General features: G+C 44.9%; 2 protein-coding genes across 2 annotated transcripts in view; both read right to left on the bottom strand.

The window, feature by feature from the left end:
• LOC138981292 (uncharacterized) overlaps positions 1-843 on the bottom strand; it is a 5,371-nt gene extending 4,528 nt beyond the window's left edge. Inside the window, exon 1 of the mRNA XM_070354154.1 lies at positions 395-843. Within this exon, the coding sequence (XP_070210255.1) occupies positions 395-622 (228 nt within the window). The 5' untranslated portion in view covers positions 623-843. The remainder of the gene's footprint in view (positions 1-394) is intronic.
• Positions 844-8,056: 7,213 nt separating this feature from the next.
• LOC138981279 (uncharacterized) overlaps positions 8,057-19,448 on the bottom strand; it is a 35,051-nt gene continuing 23,659 nt past the window's right edge. The window contains exon 12 of the mRNA XM_070354128.1: positions 8,057-8,363. Within this exon, the coding sequence (XP_070210229.1) occupies positions 8,106-8,363 (258 nt within the window). The 3' untranslated portion in view covers positions 8,057-8,105. The remainder of the gene's footprint in view (positions 8,364-19,448) is intronic.

Here is a 19,448-nt window from a genome sequence, read left to right as displayed (position 1 = left end):
TGTTTTAGGTAATAAAAAACCCAAATAAACTGCCAGCGTAGCAATCAAAATTCAGAATAAAAAAAAGGTATGATATTGGAACGTTTTATTACGACAAAACAAAACGGGGAAAATGTACCTCTTCTCAAGAAGAGACCCGAGATATCCCTTACAAACACAAAATTTCAACTGCACCAGGGGGGACCTTACTCCCAAGGCCTTCGCCTTCTCTGTTCCCTTACCTCTTTTTTGAAGCCCCTCCCTCTCATACACCAAGTCCAGCCCCTGTACCCCTGCCTCATGTTGGAAGCCCCTCCCTCTCATTTACTCGGTCCAGCCCTGATGCCTATCCCTCCCATTTTCAGCAAATTGCTGCAGAACTCTCAGGTGATCGAGTACATCGTCAAACACCTACCTGCTTCCTGTACCAGCGTCTGATGATGTTCTTGGTCCACAAGATGAGCACCAGGGTGGCCAGGAAGAGCATCCCCCGCAGGTGGTCCAGGGTGTAGAGAATCATCTGGGTCATGCCGAAGGTAGCCATCATCCACAGTTCGTCGAGCGGCGGGATAAAGCCCCACAGTACGCAAGGGAAGAAGAGGTAACCACAAACACGACACTTCACTCGACCGAACCAGCTCATCTACTACCCCAGCTGTCTCATGGAGAGGCAGTGGAGCAGCCCCATTGGGGACTGGAGAACTAAATTAAATTCTTGTTCGGTTTCCTGGTTCACTGTGCTTAAACGAACCTTCCTGGACAGAACGACCGTTTGGGTGTCACGTTCCAGGCAAAGCTTTGTAGACTGTGTTAAGAAAACGGCTACACCGAAGAAACAAGGTAGAATTCGCGATGCTGTTTGCAGAAGAACACGGGGGATAACCGGTCAAAGGCCGAACAGAAGCCGAAGGCCGCTCATGACACGTGTGAAGGCAAGTTTTGTCTGTTTTCTAGGTATTGTTTGATTTATGTCGGGATTTAAGGTAAGCTACTGATTCAGCGATGACTAAATTTGTTTCTCGATGCATAAAAAGTCAGGGAGCGATTGATATTTGCCCGTAAATAGCCTTCAAAGCTGAAAATGTCCGCGATCGAGCACCGGAAATGGCTGTTCGATGGGTTTTGCAAGTAGAAAATGTGCTTTATTTCACCAAATCAGCTCGTATTTGGTGTGGGTACGGGATTCTAGAGGACGAAGGAGTCATAAGAGGTGCAAAGAAGTGCTATTTGGGAGTAGAATAAATCTTCCGAGACAGTAGACAAGAGAAGGTCATATTTGAAAGACGCGCGTAGGCCGATTGTCTTTCCGACAAGCGAATGATACAGCAGATTAATCATTCGTTTTGACAAGAAACCTAGTCTCCAGTTTTTATGAATGAGTTTTTTAATTAAAACAATCACGAGAACTCTCTCGCTTAGCCTAATGGCTGTTCGATGGGTTTCGCAAGTAGAAATGTGCTTTATTTCACCAAATCAGCTCGTATTTGACATCGGTTTGGTATATATATATTTTCTAATCCTACCGCGAACTGGATAGCAGACGCGGCACGACTGTTGCACCACACTTTGAAGTAATCCCACACTTTGAAGTAAATTACTTTAAAGCGTGGGACTTTTGCATGCCTGTTTGAGCCTGATGATTTTGTCCACAAAAAAATGGCAGTCTTTTGGATGAGTGAACAGAAAAAGTGAGCGAGCCAAGAAACATAGTGATGTTTGTTATCAGGCTTTAAGCAATGTCCCATTGTTGAGTGTGACGAAAACTCGTGGTGACGATTTTAAAACATGTTGGGTCACGCATGGTCCAATCTTACATGGTCCAACCTTACATGGTCCAACCTTACATGGTCCAACCTTGCATGGTCCAACCTTACATGGTCCAATCTTACATGGTCCAATCTTACATGGTCCAACCTTGCATGGTCCAACCTTACATGGTCCAACCTTACATGGTCCAATCTTACATGGTCCAATAAAACATGGTCCAACCTTACATGGTCCAACCTTACATGGTCCAACCTTACATGGTCCAATCATACATGGTCCATCCAATCTTACATGGTCCAACCTTACATGGTCCAATCTTGCATGGTCCAATCTTACATGGTCCAACCTTGCATGGTCCAACCTTACATGGTCCAATATAACATGGTCCAATAAAACATGGTCCAACCTTGCATGGTCCAACCTTACATGGTCCAACCTTACATGGTCCAACCTTACATGGTCTAACCTTACATGGTCCAATCTTACATGGTCCAACCTAACATGGTCCAATATTACATGGTCCAACCTTACATGGTCCAACCTTACATGGTCCAATAAAACATGGTCCAACCTTACATGGTCCAACCTTACATGGTCCAACCTTACATGGTCCAATCTTACATGGTCCAATATTACATGGTCCAACCTTACATGGTCCAATCTTACATGGTCCAATCTTACATGGTCCAACCTTGCATGGTCCAACCTTACATGGTCCAATAAAACATGGTCCAATAAAACATGGTCCAACCTTGCATGGTCCAACCTTACATGGTCCAACCTTACATGGTCCAATCTTACATGGTCCAATCTTACATGGTCCAATATTACATGGTCCAACCTTACATGGTCCAATATTACATGGTCCAACCGTACATGGTCCAACCTTACATGGTCCAATAAAACATGGTCCAACCTTACATGGTCCAACCTTGCATGGTCCAACCTTACATGGTCCAACCTTACATGGTCCAATATTACATGGTCCAACCTTACATGGTCCAATATTACATGGTCCAATCTTACATGGTCCAATAAAACATGGTCCAATAAAACATGGTCCAATCTTACATGGTCCAATCTTACATGGTCCAATCTTACATGGTCCAATAAAACATGGTCCAATAAAACATGGTCCAACCTTACATGGTCCAATCTTACATGGTCCAATATTACATGGTCCAACCTTACATGGTCCAACCTTACATGGTCCAAACCATGTAAGGTTGGACCATGTAAGGTTGGACCATGCGTGACCCAACATGTTTTAAAATCGTCACCACGAGTTTTCGTCACACTCAACAATGGGACATTGCTTAAAGCCTGATAAACATCACTATGTTTCTTGGCTCGCTCACTTTTTCTGTTCACTCATCCAAAAGACTTTGCCATTTTTTTGGACAAAATCATCAGGCTCAAACAGGCGATGCAAAAGTCCCACGCTTTGAAGTAAGTTACTTCAAAGTGTGGGAAGATCCCCCCACACTTTGAAGTAAAAACTGAGTTTACTTCAAAGTGTGGGATTACTTCAAAGTGTGGTGCAACAGTCGTGCCGCGTCTGCTATCCAGTTCGCGGTAGGATTAGAAAATATATATATATACCAAACCGATGTCAAATACGAGCTGATTTGGTGAAATAAAGCACATTTCTACTTGCGAAACCCATCGAACAGCCATTAGGCTAAGCGAGAGAGTTCTCGTGATTGTTTTAATTAAAAAAACTCATTCATAAAAACTAGAGACTAGGTTTCTGGTCAAAACGAATGATTAATCTGCTGTATCATTCGCTTGTCGGAAAGACAATCGGCCTACGCGCTTCTCTCAAATATGACCTTCTCTTGTCTACTGTCTCGGAAGATTTATTCTACTCCCAAATAGCACTTCTTTGCACCTCTTATGACTCCTTCGTCCTCTAGAATCCCGTACCCACACCAAATACGAGCTGATTTGGTGAAATAAAGCACATTTCTACTTGCAAAACCCATCGAACAGCCATTTCCGGTGCTCGATCGCGGACATTTTCAGCTTTGAAGGCTATTTACGGGCAAATATCAATCGCTCCCTGACTTTTTATGCATCGAGAAACAAATTTAGTCATCGCTGAATCAGTAGCTTACCTTAAATCCCGACATAAATCAAACAATACCTAGAAAACAGACAAAACTTGCCTTCACACGTGTCATGAGCGGCCTTCGGCTTCTGTTCGGCCTTTGACAGGTTATCCCCCGTGAAGAAGCTCACAACCTTTGCGCCAAACTTCTGTTTTTTTGCGCCGAGTTGAAAGAACGCTGTCGGTCGTCGGCTGTCAGTTTGGTTAAAGTCTGTTATTTGTCGCAGATTATCTCTATTTGCTTTGAAAGTGAAAGGCACTTTACTCCTTTTTCGTCAGGCCAAACTCGATGTGGTTCCTGAAGCCTTTTGCTAAACCTTGAACGTGGGATGCCGCACATCCATTGCTCGTTTGACGTCATAGCGTCGACTTGTTCGTAATATTTCTTTGTACCCGATGACGATCAACTTTCGTGAGTTTTACGTCATAGCGCAGACTAGTTCAATTCATGAGTATTAGTCTTGGTTATTATAGTCGGTTGTGGTTGGCCTGGACTGGCTATAAACCATGAATTTCACGAAATGTCACGAGATTGAGAGTGAAAGAGTGTCAAGAAATACTTCGAGTGGGTAGTTCGGAATACTGAGTGGGATTTTATCTTAATTTTTTTCTCCATGCTGAAATAGACCTAATTTTGCAAATTGACGGAGATGCTAATTAATTCAGCATAACTTACATCTTACACTGCTCATCATCAGCCAGGCTTTAGAGTTGTGGTATGTGTCAAAGAGGAGACATACTCTCAGCGCATGCAAATGCCATGACGGATCCGTGTTGATTCTCAAGATGGTCACGGGGGAAGGGATGAGTTTTTCTTCTTCTTGTAAGCTTATATAGGCCTAATTGGGAACAGAGAGAGCATGAAACAGGCAATGAAAGCTGAGTGAAAATATGCCATCTTGCCACGTAGCACACGTTATATATCTCTCACCTTACGTATTAACATGTGAACCCAGAGAGTGAGCGAGAGAGAGAGAGAGAGAGAGAGAGAGAGAGAGAGAGAGAGAGAGAGCGAGAGAGAAAGAGAGAGAGAGAGAGAGAGAGAGAGCGAGAGAGACAGACAGACAGACAGACAGACATAGACAAACAGAGAGAGAGAGAGACAGAGAGAGAGAGAGAGAGAGAGAGACAGAGACAGAGACAGAAGTCAGAAAAAAATAATAAGAAACAAGTCGCAACACACACACACACACGCACACACAAACTTAACATTTCAGCCAAAATGGACAACTACGTTCCATAATCGTTTATATACTATGACGGGCGCAGTGGCGTGGTGGTAAGACGTCGGCCTCCGAATCGGGAGGTCGTGAGTTCGAATCCCGGTCGCTGCCGCCTGGTGGGTTAAAAGTGGAGATTTTTCCGATCTCCCAGGTCAACTTATGTGCAGACCTGCTTGTGACTTAACCCCCTTCGTGTGTACACGCAAGCACAAGATCAAGTGCGCACAGAAAAGACCCTGTAATCCATGTCAGAGTTCGGTGGGTTTTTGAAACACGAAAATACCCAGCATGCCTCCCCCGAACTCGGCGTATGCTGCCTGAATGGCGGGGTAAAAACGGTCATACACGTACAATTCCACTCGTGCTAAAAACATGAGTGAACGTGGGAGTCTAAGCCCATGAACAAAGAAGAAGAAGATTATATACGAGGGTGTAATATTTCTAACCAAAGATAATTATGCACCTCCACAAAAACACACGTGTTCACAACGGAAGTTTGGCAGCCTGTATTACGGAGATGGTGAATATTGTCAAACGAAATAAGTAGAGTTCACTAGTTGACCACGACAACGATTTTTTGTTTTTATGCGCTGGGCCTCCACAACGTTGGGGGAGCGTAACATTATTAATTTTTGACTTTTATCCCATCCTCGTCGTCAATATGATGTTTGTGATGAAGGTGGATACACGTTCACCATGCATGTACACGATAAAGCCGACAAACGATGGTTTGAGGGGGCAAGCTGTGTTTATTGTCAGCCATGAAGATGATCAGTGTATGTAACAAGGGAACTAACTCTCGTTAGTTGCTTAACACATCTATAGCAGTTGCTTCCCTTAGATAGTAACAGATTCTCAAACACCACATCATATACCATCGATTAGAGAAAATTTAAAAATGCAAAAGTAAAACGTCAAAAATCATTAGTGCATTTTGTGAAACGAGTGTGCTTTTCAAGAGTTTCTGTTTAAAGTCACAGCTACCGTTCTATTACGAACAAAATGCACTGAAGTTACCTGGCAAATTTGAGAAAGGATTGTAGGTGGGGTTTGAGTTTGTATAAAAAAAACGCTCGCGCTGGACCCGAGTACTCTCCAGACATTCACACACACACACACACACACACACACACACACACACACTCTCTCTCTCCCTCACTCCTTCTCTCTCTCCCTCTCTCTCTCACACACACACACACACACACACACACACACTACCACATCTCCATTCTAAAACACCTCACGTTCCAAATCAAAAGACGACATTCTATTTTCTTACGTCACTATTCTTGGTTTACGGTACCATTCGGCATAGTCTTGGTTTGCCGAGACCTTGCACCGTTCTATCAGACTGCCTGGCTGGCTGTTGCACCGCGAATTTCTCCCACCGCCAAGTCGTTTTTTTGTGGTTTATTTCGCATTTAGGTCCCAGGTAACATTATGAAGTTTTAATACGATCAATCGGACCTATTATCAAGTTAGTGTATCAACTTTTGAACGAACTGCGCCCAGTAGTTTCCCAGCAATAAGCTGTTAAGTCGAGACACACACACAGACAGACACACAATTAAAGTCTGCTGGACCCTTGTACTAGCGTACTCGGGGATTAAGAGGGATTAGAGAGGGGGATCTGTCAACCCTTCCGTCATCTCTTCCCACTGCACATGTGAGGTAAAGTATAGCGGGGTGAGTTAAACATATAGTTTAACATATAGCCGGATTCAAGACTCGAATTTGTTTTGTTGTGCATTCAAGATATCCTCCCTCATATTTCAGCTTGGACCTCGACTTTTTCCAAGAACCTCAAATGTCTTTTTAGTTCGACAAGGCGCACCTGAACCTGCACTTCTTGATCGTCTACACATTTCTTCATACTCTTCGTTAAAGATCCGACGGGCGCAGTGGCGTGGTAGAAAGACGTCGCCCTCCTAATCGGGAGGTCGTGAGTTCGAATCCCGGTCCCTGCCGCCTGGTGGGTTAAGAGTGGAGATTTTTCCAATCTCCCAGGTCAACTTATGTGCAGACCTGCTTGTGACTTAACCCCCTTCGTGTGTACACGCAAGCACAAGATCAAGTGCGCACGGAAAAGAACCTGTAATCCATGTCAGAGTTCGGTGGGTTACAGAAACACAAAAATACCCAGCATGCCTCCCCCGAAATCGGCGTATGCTGCCTGAATGGCGGTGTAAAAACGGTCATACACGTAAAAATCCACTTGTGCTAAAAACATGAGTGAACGTGGGAGTCTAAGCCCATGAACGAAGAAGAAGAAGAAGAAGAAGAAGAAGAAGAAGAAGAAGAAGAAGAAGAAGAAGAAGAAGTTAAAGATCCATTCCACACACACACGACCATGAGTTCATTTGCTGTCACTTAATACGTGTGGGGAATCTTTGATGTTTTTCTATACCTTTTCATTTTCTAAACCTTTTCGTTTTGTGTTCTTCAATCTGTTCAAAAACTATCTTTTGTTTTCTATTACTATTTCATGTTGATGGAAACACCGTGTTTTTGGTTTTTGGTTTTTGCTTCTCCCGGCTGTTGTATGCGTTTGTGGATCGTTCTTAATTAAATTCTGGAACTGTTTATTTTCCACAGCTACCGTCCATGTGTTTGCGCGCGTGCGAGCGTGCGTGCGTGTATGTGTATGTGTACGTGCGTGTATGAGTGTTTGTTTGTTTGTGTGTGTGTGTGTGTGTGTGTGTGCGGTGTGTGTGTGTGTGTGTGTGTTAGACGAATGATTTGTTTTCACATCACTGCAAGCACATCGATTTTTACGTAACAGAAGTCTTTGAAATAAATATCTCTCTTGTCACACATTTGTCACACATTTGTCTCTCTCTCACACACACACACACACACACACACACGCACACACACACACACACACACACACACACACACACACACACACACACACACACACCTTATCATGCAAGCCAGTCTGTACGCAATCAGCCCACACCAGCACCTCACTCAATCCGATTTCAGTGTCTTTCTTGTTCTCCTGCGTGTACACCCTGCTTTCTTCACCGAAAACTGATCCCCGAATCCAAAAGATGAGTTCTGCGACTTTTCTCCAGCACGTAACGCCCTATCTCGGCCAACACATCCTTCCCTTCTCTCAAAGCCTTAAATGACGTCAGTGAGGGAACGGGCTCGGGAAACGTCAGATGGAGGGACCTGACGTCACTCCAGTTGAAAGGTTGCGTGAGTCTGTGGTCGCTCATGTCTCGCAGGTAATCTGACTGCCAGGTAGGGTGACTGATGCCGTCAAAGTTCATCACCTGCACAGAAATTTAAGATCAGTGTCCAATGTGCCCTGGGCAAAGCATGGAGTAACGGTTTGTATTTTAACCTGCCAACGACTCATCGTGAACTCAGGTCAAAATAAGTTACTTCCCTTCGGATCTCATTTATCCCTGACAGGATGCCTTTGTTTTCCTTCTCTGGAAAGGAAATCCATTTTTTAAAATTTTTATTTTTTTTTTTATTTTTTTTAATTTTTTTATTTACATATTTAGAGGTTTTCGTAATGTGTTATTGATATAAGCACGGATTCGCGATCGTCGATAATGATTTTTCTTGGTGTTGTGTAATTTTTACATTTAGTCAAGTTTTGACTAAATGTTTTAACATAGAGGGGGAATCGAGACGAGGGTCGTGGTGTATGTGTGTGTGTGTGTGTGTGTGTGTGTGTGTGTCTGTGTGTGTGTGTGTGTGTGTGTGTGTGTGTGTGTGTGCGTGTGTGTGTGTAGAGCGATTCAGAGTAAACTACTGGACCGATCTTTATGAAATTTGACATGAGAGTTCCTGGGTATGATATCCCCGGACATTCTTTTCATTTTTTCGATAAATGTCTTTGATGACGTCATATCCGGCTTTTTGTAAAAGTTGAGGCGGCACTGTCTGTCACGTTTCAATATATCACTCAAGGTGATTATGAACCGGTTAATTACTACTAATTAACTAACCACACCACGATCCACTCTCGCAGGCATACAATTAAATAGAGTCAACAAAAGTATAAGTTTCAGACGCCTGTTTATGTATAAACTCTCCACCTCCCTCGAGCCTTCACTCAAAATATGTTCCTTTTACGTTCTCAACACGTAAAAGGCCAGTGTTCACTGACAAAATGCCAGTAGTATGTAGAAAATTATAGGAACACGCTGAACCCGTGTAAATATAGTTAAATGTGAATGTTCTGTTCGAAAAGCTCTAGTTCGTGCAGGTGTCACACACCCCACGTTGTCACTACTCCAATGAAATCATAGATACGAAAAGACAACGGTGGTCAACGGGGTGCGTACGACATGGTGCACTTAGCTTTATCTCTGCTGCTGCTGCTTAGCCGGTATGCTGGTTAGTCGGTTCGCTGGTTAGCCGGTCCGCTGGTTAGCCGGTTCGCTGGTTAGCCGGTCCGCTGGTTAGCCGGTCTCCTGGTTAGCCGGTCTCCTGGTTAGCGTAGCCTCAACAGTTCCCGCCAGAGTCAGCCGTGCCGATGTTACGGGAACGTAACGAACGAACGAAACGAACGAACGAAGGAAGGCTGCAAACAGAAAGCATCGGTGCACTAAACATGTCAGCTACCCCTCACCCACCACCTTAAAACATGTCATCTTTAAATATCTCATCGAGCACGTGGGCCTGCACAAAACTGACTTTTTACAACAACAAAACAGCCATTTTCCGTCCTTCTCTCCCTATCTGCAAAAACCATATACAGATTAGTATTTTAGCGTCACAGAGAGTAAATTATGCGCTAACCTGGAAAGAACAACAGAGAGTATTTCATTCCACAACACAGACTCATCAACAGCGTTAAATAATGATTTATTACCTCAAAAGCCTATGATTGTAACTCTCAATGGAAGCAAAGTCCGCCTCCTCCCTGGAACAGTCTCTGTTCGTCAACAGTGACCCAAAACGTCCAGAACCCCTTGTCGAATCCTTATGCGAAAGCCATCGCCGACGAAGGAAATGTGACGACTTGTCCTCAGCAAAATACGTGGCAGAGGAAAGGAATAACTTGTGGAAGTTCCCCTAGAGTGCCGAATATGATACTCGGTGAAAAACCATCATACTCTAGTAACTGTGTGTTAGGTCCTTCCCCTTCTGCCGCTGGGTGTCAAGTGTGTCGTCCTTGAGTCTCTGACAGACCACCTAGCCAAATACACGTGACTGACCTTGTCACCAAACCAGTCCAGCTATACACAGTTTTGCCTCCCCAAGCAGGAAAAAGACACGAGAAACTCAATCCCTGAAAATCCCGTGCGCGCTGTCAGCGAAAAAAACCGTCAGCCCTATGACAGCAGAAACCTGCACTGTGAAGCTCGTGCGTTTCAAAACATCCGTGCTCGGGAGCACTGTCAGCAAAAACTCTGCTGTGTCCAATATCACGCACAGGCGCTTTCTATCATACATTGACCCAGAACAGGCACTCCACTGAGTGACACTTTCTTGGTCTCTGTCACCCGATCGTGACACACCTCCCCTCTTCAAGACGAAACCTCGGTTTCGCTCACAGTCATGTTCTCCTCTACAGCCCGAGAGAGAAAGTCAGCTCCAACATTGTTGGCGCCCGGAATGACGCGTACCGTGAATTGGTACGGTTGGAGAATCAACGCCCAGCGCATAAGTCTGGCGTTTGCCAACCTTGCAACCTGAAGATATTGCAGAGGTTGATGGTCTGTTTCCAGACAGAAAGGTCGTCCTCAAGAACGAGCAACCCCTCGTTTCACCCCTGATGACTGCAACCTTCTCTGTCTTCTTGTCTTTGTTCTTCTGGTCTTTGTTCTTCTCCCCGTAGGCTGTCCTCTCTATGTAGGCGCGCAGCAGGTTGGCGTGGTACAGGCGTGCTTTCCCGTGCATCATGATCCTGTAGTCGTTCTGGCCCACCCTCGCTGTCACCTCAAAAGGTCCTTGCCACTGCAGTTGTAGCTTGTTGTGTTTGACAGGTAGAAGTAGCAACACCCGTTCTCCAATCTTGAAGCTGCGCGGCCGTGCCTTGCGGTCGAATCCTCGCGCGTAACGCTGTGCTGCTCTCCCCAGGTTCTCTTGAGCCAGTTTGCAGGTCTCTTCAATCCTGTTCCTGAGTTCTACGATGTAGGTCGCTGTCGTCTGCACCTCCTCGTCAGCTTCTTCGTCTGTCCAAGCCTGACGCAGGATAGCCATGGGACCGCGTACCTGTCTGCCGTACAACAGCTCGAATGGGGAAAAGCCCAAGCTCTCCTGAGGAACCTCGCGGTATGCAAAAAGCAATGCTGGGATGTACCTGTCCCACGTGCGTGGTTTCTCCTGAGCTAGTTTCCTCAGCATGGTCTTCAAGGTGCCATTGAACCTTTCCACCAGTCCGTTGCACTGAGCATGGTAAGGAGTGGTGAAGTGCTGCTCCAGTGATAGCAGTCGTGCTGCCTCCGCCATCACTCCTCCCGTGAACTGCGTGCCTCTGTCGGTGAGTACCTCTGATGGAATTCCCAGCCGGGACCACATAGTAACCAGAGCCTCAGCTACTCGCGTGGCTTCAATCGATTTCAGAGGGATCGCCTCTGGGTATCGAGTAGCGTAGTCCACCATGGTCAAAATGTATCTGTTTCCGTCCTCAGACGCAGGCAAGATGGGCCCGATGATGTCCACTGCGACCCGACGAAAGGGTTCGTCGATGAGCGGCATCTTCTCTAAGGGGACCTTCCTCACCCTTCCTTTGGCAACCACCTTCTGGCACTTATCGCAGGACGCACAGAAACGTCGGACATCCGTGCAGATGCCTGGCCAGTAAAAGTGGCGCCAGACACGATCCGTGGTCTTCTTGGTGCCAAGATGACCTCCCAGAATCGAGTCGTGTGCCGTTGCCATGACACCCTCGCGAAACTCGCGAGGCACGACAACCTGTTTGAATGTACCTTCTTGGTTGCTGAACTCCCGGTAGAGCAACTTCTTGTCCCTGAGGAACCTTGACCTCCCATGCTTCCCGCTCAGCTTCACCTTCCCCGACTTCGCGTGCTCCCGAGGAGTAGCTAAGGTCGGGTCAGAATCCTGAGCCTTCGCGAGAAGCGCGGGGGTCACGTTCCCCAGGGCAGCTCGTGCAGCAGGTAGGGGTTTGAGAGGTTTGTCCTCTCGCTCCGCCTGTGCCCGCGTGAGCACTGAAATGACGTCGGGAGACCGATAAACGGGAACCTCCCTGGTGACGCCGTCCACAAACTGAACCCGGTTTCCAATGAGCAAGTCGCATGGAGGATCGTCCATGACGACGGCCACAATGGTCCCCGTGAACAACGGTGTTACGACCTTGATCACTGCCGTGTTCAAGTCGTAAGCGTGAGATGCCTCGGCCATTCTCACCCTGATGCTGTCTCCTGTGTAGGCCATAGCTGGAACTAGACTCGCCCGAACCACTATCATGTCTGCTCCTGTGTCCCGCAGACCTTCGCCCTTCACTCCGTTAACGTAGACGTTGCAGTGGGGCTGGAAATGTTTCCTGGAGCACGGAACGCAGAGTTGTGGGATGGTGCATGAGCTCGTGACGTCCCTGAACTCCTCACTGCCAACGAAATGAACGCCCTTCTGGTCAGCCTGTCTCTTGTGGCAGTCCTTCTTCACGTGGCCCCGCTTGTTGCAGTAGTAACACTGGATGTCAGTTCTGGAACTCGATCCCTTGTGTCCCTGATCGTCCTTCCCGTCCTTGGGTCCTGAAGAACCCGAATTTCCCGTTTTTCCTGGCCGTGAGCCTGAAGATTTGCCGGAGATCGCCTGGGCGTCCTCGTGCACTCTGATCCAGTCGGCTGCCTCCTGAGTAGTCTTGGGCTGGTGCTCCTGCACGAAGGTCACCACCTCAGGTCGCAGGCTGGACATCAGTTGTTCCATGACTATGAGGTCGGCAAGGTCGTTGACGGTCCAGTCCTTTTCGGCCATCTCCACCCAGCGCCGCAGGTAGAGGTTAAGGCGTGCCACAAACTGATGACTCAGCTCGCCGCTCAGTCTCTTGCTGTTACGCAGACGTCGTCTGTAGGCTTCAGCAGTCAGGTTAAAGCGCTGGAGTAACGCCTTCTTAAGTGCCTGATAGTCTCTCGCCTCGTCGTCCTCCAAAGCGTTGTAGAGCTGCAATGCGCGTCCCTTTAAGCAGGTGCTAAGGCGGCTAGCCCACGTGGCCTCTTCCCACTTCTGGTCAGATGCAATGCGCTCAAACCGGCGTAAAAAGTCGTCGAGCTCGTCCTTGTCATCGTCGAACGTCGGCAGTCTCGTACGGTCGGCAACAAACGTCGGCGCGCTAGCCTGAGTAAGCGTACCCTTCTCGGCCTGTAGCCTAGCTAGTTCTAGCTGGAGATCGCGATCCGCCTGCTCTTTCTCTTTCCGTTCCTGTCTGTCTCGTTCGGCCTGTCGTTCTTGTCTGTCAAGTTCGGCCTGTCGTTCCCTTTCTTGTCTTGCAAGTTCGTCTTTCTTTTCCTGTCGGTCACGTTAGGCCTGTCGTTCCCTTTCTTGCCTGTCAAGTTCGTCTTTCTCTTTCTTGTCCTGTCGGTCACGTTCGGCCTGTCGTTCGGCCTGTCGTTCCCTTTCTTGTCTGTCTCGTTCATCTTTCTCTTTCCGTTCTTGTCTGTCACGTTCGTCTTGTCGTTCCTGTCTCTCACGTTCGGCCTGTCGTTCTTGTCTGTCAAGCTCTTCTTTTCTCGTCTGTCGCTCTATGTCTTCCTTACGTTCTAACTCCTTGCGCTTAAGCAAACTACGCGCTCTAACGCGTGCGTCTCGCTCTGTCTGTTCCTCGCTACCAGGAGTCTCGAAAGTTAATCTCTTCGTAGGAGATCCCCCTGTAGCCATGGTTAGTTTTAGCAAAGCTTTATTACAAAAGTAAGTCTAACGCAGCTATAGCTAGAACACGCGGTGATGAAAGCGGTGGATACAAAAATCCAGCAACCGAAAAATGCAGAAGAAAAATCCAAACGGTGTAGAACAAAACGCGTAGCCTACTTTATGGCTGCTTTTTGCGGTGAAACAAAGTGTTTCCCACAGCCGTGGCCTACTTTATCGGCTGCTTTTTGCGGTGAAACAGAGTGTCTCCCACAGCCTTGGTTAGGACAGAAGTCCTCGGACCTTTCCCCCCCAAAATTCCAACAAAGTCAAAATATGGAGAAAAATCCAAGTAAAACAAGACGGTAGAAATGTAACCTGTTACAGAATGCGAAACAACAATGTAGAGAAAACTGAGTAAAACGAATAACAAATCCGCTAACCCCGCTCAGCTCTCTGCAACGGAAAACTCTGAACGTACAACAACAAAGATTCACAAACAAAGGAAAGGGTAGTAATCACAGTTAGCGCATACAATAACTCACAAATTACAATTTACATTTCCTGCAAGATGTGAATCGCTTAAGGTGTGGTATATGATCAAAACTATACAAAAAAGGGTAGCACCAAGCAGAAAATAGGTCGAGCACTGACGAGATTATCTGCTCTTAGTTATCCTTAATTGGTGGGTCTTTATCAGTTGGAAATTAACTGAGTAAATCCCGGCTTGGCCCCCATGTGTCACGTTTCAATATATCACTTAAGGTGATTATGAACCGGTTAATTACTACTAATTAACTAACCACACCACGATCCACTCTCGCAGGCATACAATTAAATAGAGTCAACAAAAGTATAAGTTTCAGACGCCTGTTTATGTATAAACTCTCCACCTCCCTCGAGCCTTCACTCAAAATATGTTCCTTTTACGTTCTCAACACGTAAAAGGCCAGTGTTCACTGACAAAATGCCAGTAGTATGTAGAAAATTATAGGAACACGCTGAACCCGTGTAAATATAGTTAAATGTGAATGTTCTGTTCGAAAAGCTCTAGTTCGTGCAGGTGTCACACACCCCACGTTGTCACTACTCCAATGAAATCATAGATACGAAAAGACAACGGTGGTCAACGGGGTGCGTACGACATGGTGCACTTAGCTTTATCTCTGCTGCTGCTGCTTAGCCGGTATGCTGGTTAGTCGGTTCGCTGGTTAGCCGGTCCGCTGGTTAGCCGGTTCGCTGGTTAGCCGGTCCGCTGGTTAGCCGGTCTCCTGGTTAGCCGGTCTCCTGGTTAGCGTAGCCTCAACAGTTCCCGCCAGAGTCAGCCGTGCCGATGTTACGGGAACGTAACGAACGAACGAAACGAACGAACGAAGGAAGGCTGCAAACAGAAAGCATCGGTGCACTAAACATGTCAGCTACCCCTCACCCACCACCTTAAAACATGTCATCTTTAAATATCTCATCGAGCACGTGGGCCTGCACAAAACTGACTTTTTACAACAACAAAACAGCCATTTTCCGTCCTTCTCTCCCTATCTGCAAAAACCATATACAGATTAGTATTTTAGCGTCACAGAGAGTAAATTATGCGCTAACCTGGAAAGAACAACAGAGAGTATTTCATTCCACAACACAGACTCATCAACAGCGTTAAATAATGATTTATTACCTCAAAAGCCTATGATTGTAACTCTCAATGGAAGCAAAGTCCGCCTCCTCCCTGGAACAGTCTCTGTTCGTCAACAGTGACCCAAAACGTCCAGAACCCCTTGTCGAATCCTTATGCGAAAGCCATCGCCGACGAAGGAAATGTGACGACTTGTCCTCAGCAAAATACGTGGCAGAGGAAAGGAATAACTTGTGGAAGTTCCCCTAGAGTGCCGAATATGATACTCGGTGAAAAACCATCATACTCTAGTAACTGTGTGTTAGGTCCTTCCCCTTCTGCCGCTGGGTGTCAAGTGTGTCGTCCTTGAGTCTCTGACAGACCACCTAGCCAAATACACGTGACTGACCTTGTCACCAAACCAGTCCAGCTATACACAGTTTTGCCTCCCCAAGCAGGAAAAAGACACGAGAAACTCAATCCCTGAAAATCCCGTGCGCGCTGTCAGCGAAAAAAACCGTCAGCCCTATGACAGCAGAAACCTGCACTGTGAAGCTCGTGCGTTTCAAAACATCCGTGCTCGGGAGCACTGTCAGCAAAAACTCTGCTGTGTCCAATATCACGCACAGGCGCTTTCTATCATACATTGACCCAGAACAGGCACTCCACTGAGTGACACTTTCTTGGTCTCTGTCACCCGATCGTGACACTGTCACACCCTCATTTTTCAATCACATTGATTGAAATTTTGGCCACGCAATCTTCGACGAAGGCCGGACTTCGGTATTGCATTTCAGCTTGGTGGCTTAAAAATTAATGAATGACTTTGGTCATCAAAAAATCTGAAAATTGTAAAAAAATAAAAATAATTATAAAACGATCCAAATTTACGTTCATCTGATTCCAAAAACATATAAATATGTTATATTTGGATTAAAAACAAGCTCTGAAAATTAAAAATATAAAAATTATGATCAAAATTTAATTTTCGAAATCAATTTAAAAACACTTTCATCTTATTCCTTGTCGGTTCCTGATTCCAAAAACATATAGATATGATATGTTTGGATTAAAAACACGCTCAGAAAGTTAAAACGAAGAGAGGTACAGTAAAGCGTGCTATCGGAAGCACAGCGCAACCGCTACCGCGCCAAACAGGCTCGTCACTTTCACTGCCTTTTGCACTAGCGGCGGACTACGTTCAATTTCATTCTGTGAGTTCCACAGCTTGACTAAATGTAGTAATTTCGCCTTACGCGACTTGTTAAATTTAGAAAGGAATTGTTATGTGTCAAGCGAGCTATCATTCGCGGATAAATATGGCAAAAGTGTCACGAGTGATAACCAACTTTGTCACGTGATCATAACAAAATGGCTACGGAGCGGACGACTTTTTCCCTAACCAGTTGGGAGTGATGCAACAATATCACGGTCTCCTTCCCACAGCAGTCTCAAAATGTCGACTTGTTTTGACCTTAGAACGATGTCTTTATCATAACTGTGAAGAACATAACGGAGATCACTGTCGAAGTCGGCCATTCTACAATCACGTTCGTCTTTCGTCTGTTATCAGAAACATTAGCGAAAAACATATGGGAGATAACTCTGTATTCTTGTTTTGATAGATTTCCCTTTAATGCTTGTAGTAATTATTCATCCTGTCAGAGAGACCTGAGCGATAGCGTGGACCGATGATTATCAGAATGGCCTACGACTGCTTACCCATACCTGGACTATATAATAATACATTTTCAGTCGCACAGAAGAATCTATATAATCGTGCCTCAAGGGCAATGTTTGTTCTTTTGCGTACTTGTAGACAATTGTCACAGCCTGTGGACATACAAGTTGACCTGTTCGATAAAATGATTGCTCCAATTTTACTATACGGATGTGAGGTATGGGGTTTTGGTTCCTGTGAACTTGCTACTAAACTCCAATTGCGTTTTTATAAAATTGTTTTCAAACTAAAAAAATCAACCCCAAATGCTATGATATTTGGTGAAATTGGAAGATATCCACTAGATGTTAATATGAAATGTAGAATGCTTTGCTATTGGTATAAACTGATTAGTCCTATTCATAAAAAATGTTTTACAAGTATCGTGTATTGCTTTACTTATAAATTGTATATCAACAAGATGATTGAATCTAATTATTTATGTTTTATTGAAAAAACCTTAAATGAAATTGGTCTCTCTGGCCTTTGAACTTTTCAAGAAAATGTTCAATACTCAAGCGCATGGTTTAAAAAGAAAGTAACAAGAAGCTTGTATGACCAGTATATCCATAAATGGTTTACAGAAGTTGGAACAAAAAATATGTTTTGGAATCATCGAATCATCGAATGTTTAAAGATATTTTTGTATGTGAAGACTATGTCACACACCTGCCATATCAGCAATGTGTTTCAATGATGAAGTTTAGAACATTAAATAACAATTTGCCTGTACAGAAGGAACGTTATCTTAACAACCCAAGGTCAGAAAGAACTTGCACCAAATGTGTATCACAAGACATAGGTAATGAATTCCATTATTTATTTGTCTGTGATTTTTTCAAAGAAGAAAGAGCTGAGTTGTTACCACCTTACTATTGGAAAAAACCTAATGCACTTACATTTAAAAAGTTGTTTGCTACTAAGAAAAAGAAATTGCTAAAGAATATTTTGGACTTTATTAATAGAATTTGTAACAGTTTTTCATAATTGTTTATTTTTATTTTTATTTTATTTACTATATTAGTATATAATACTATTATGATTGTATTCATTGTTCAAAATGCCCCCAGGGGTTATGGACTAATAAAAACTTGAACTTGAACTTGACACTTACCGATGGCTATAATACTGTATGGCGTTTTTGTTCTTCTTCATCTGTCTGGACATTTTGTCACAAAAGTGTGCAAAAAGTCAACGCACCTGTTTATACCTGTCAACTTACACGGATGAGATCCGAAAAAACAACCCACACACATTGTGATACCTCCGTCGTACCGCCGTGAGTCAGGCTGCCGCTCGTAGGTTCTTCTTGTTCTTGTTCTTGTTCTTGTTCTTCTTGTTCTTCTTGTTCTTCTTGTTCTTGTTCTTCTTCTTGTTCTTGTTCTTCTTCTTGTTCTTGTTCTTCTTGTTCTTGTTCTTCTTCTTGTTCTTGTTCTTCTTGTTCTTGTTCTTCTTCTTGTTCTTCTTCTTCTTCTTCTTGTTCTTCGTTCATGGGCTAAAAATCCCACGTTTACTCATGTTTTTAACACGAGTGGATGTTTACGTGTATGGCCGTGTTTACCCCGCCAATCAGGCAGCATACGCCTATTTTGGGGGAGACATGCTGGGTATTTTCGTGTTTCTATAACCCACCGAACTCTGACATGGATTACAGGATCTTTTCCATGCGCACTTGATCTTGTGCTTGCGTGTACAACGAAGGGGGTTAAGTCACTAGCAGGTCTGCACATAAGTTGACCTAGGAGAACGGAAAAATCTCCACTCTTAACCCACCAGGCGGCAGCGACCGGGATTCGAACTCACGACCTCCCGATTAGGAGGCCGACATCTTACCACCACGCCACTGCGCCCGTCATAGGTTCTAAAGGGAACCATTCTGACGCAACAAAATGGTGCAAAAATTCTGTGACTCACCTGTAAATAACTGCCAACGTAAAATGAAGATATAAAAAACCCACAAACACACACATTGTGATACCTTCCACATGCAAGTAGATATTTGTCAATGTACAACGAGGAAATCAAAACAAAAACCCAAACTTTTTAAAATTTTAAAATGAAAGATTCATTCGCTCGGCTTCCTGACGAGTGGGCGTAAACTGATTCTATCAAGATAAGTTTTGTGTGACTATTTGTTTGTCTGTTCACTTAAAAGACCGTTGGGTTGAAATATCTGTGAATGTATTGTTTTGTCAATAACAAACGTTCCAACAACCTACCTTTCTTGTTTTTTGATTCCAAACCCAAACACATTGTGAT

Source organism: Littorina saxatilis, linkage group LG12 (genome assembly GCF_037325665.1).
Source record: "Littorina saxatilis isolate snail1 linkage group LG12, US_GU_Lsax_2.0, whole genome shotgun sequence".
Taxonomy (NCBI): domain Eukaryota; kingdom Metazoa; phylum Mollusca; class Gastropoda; order Littorinimorpha; family Littorinidae; genus Littorina; species Littorina saxatilis.
The sequence above is the reverse complement of the archived record's forward strand: the minus strand, read 5'-3'. Positions and strand labels throughout refer to the sequence as shown.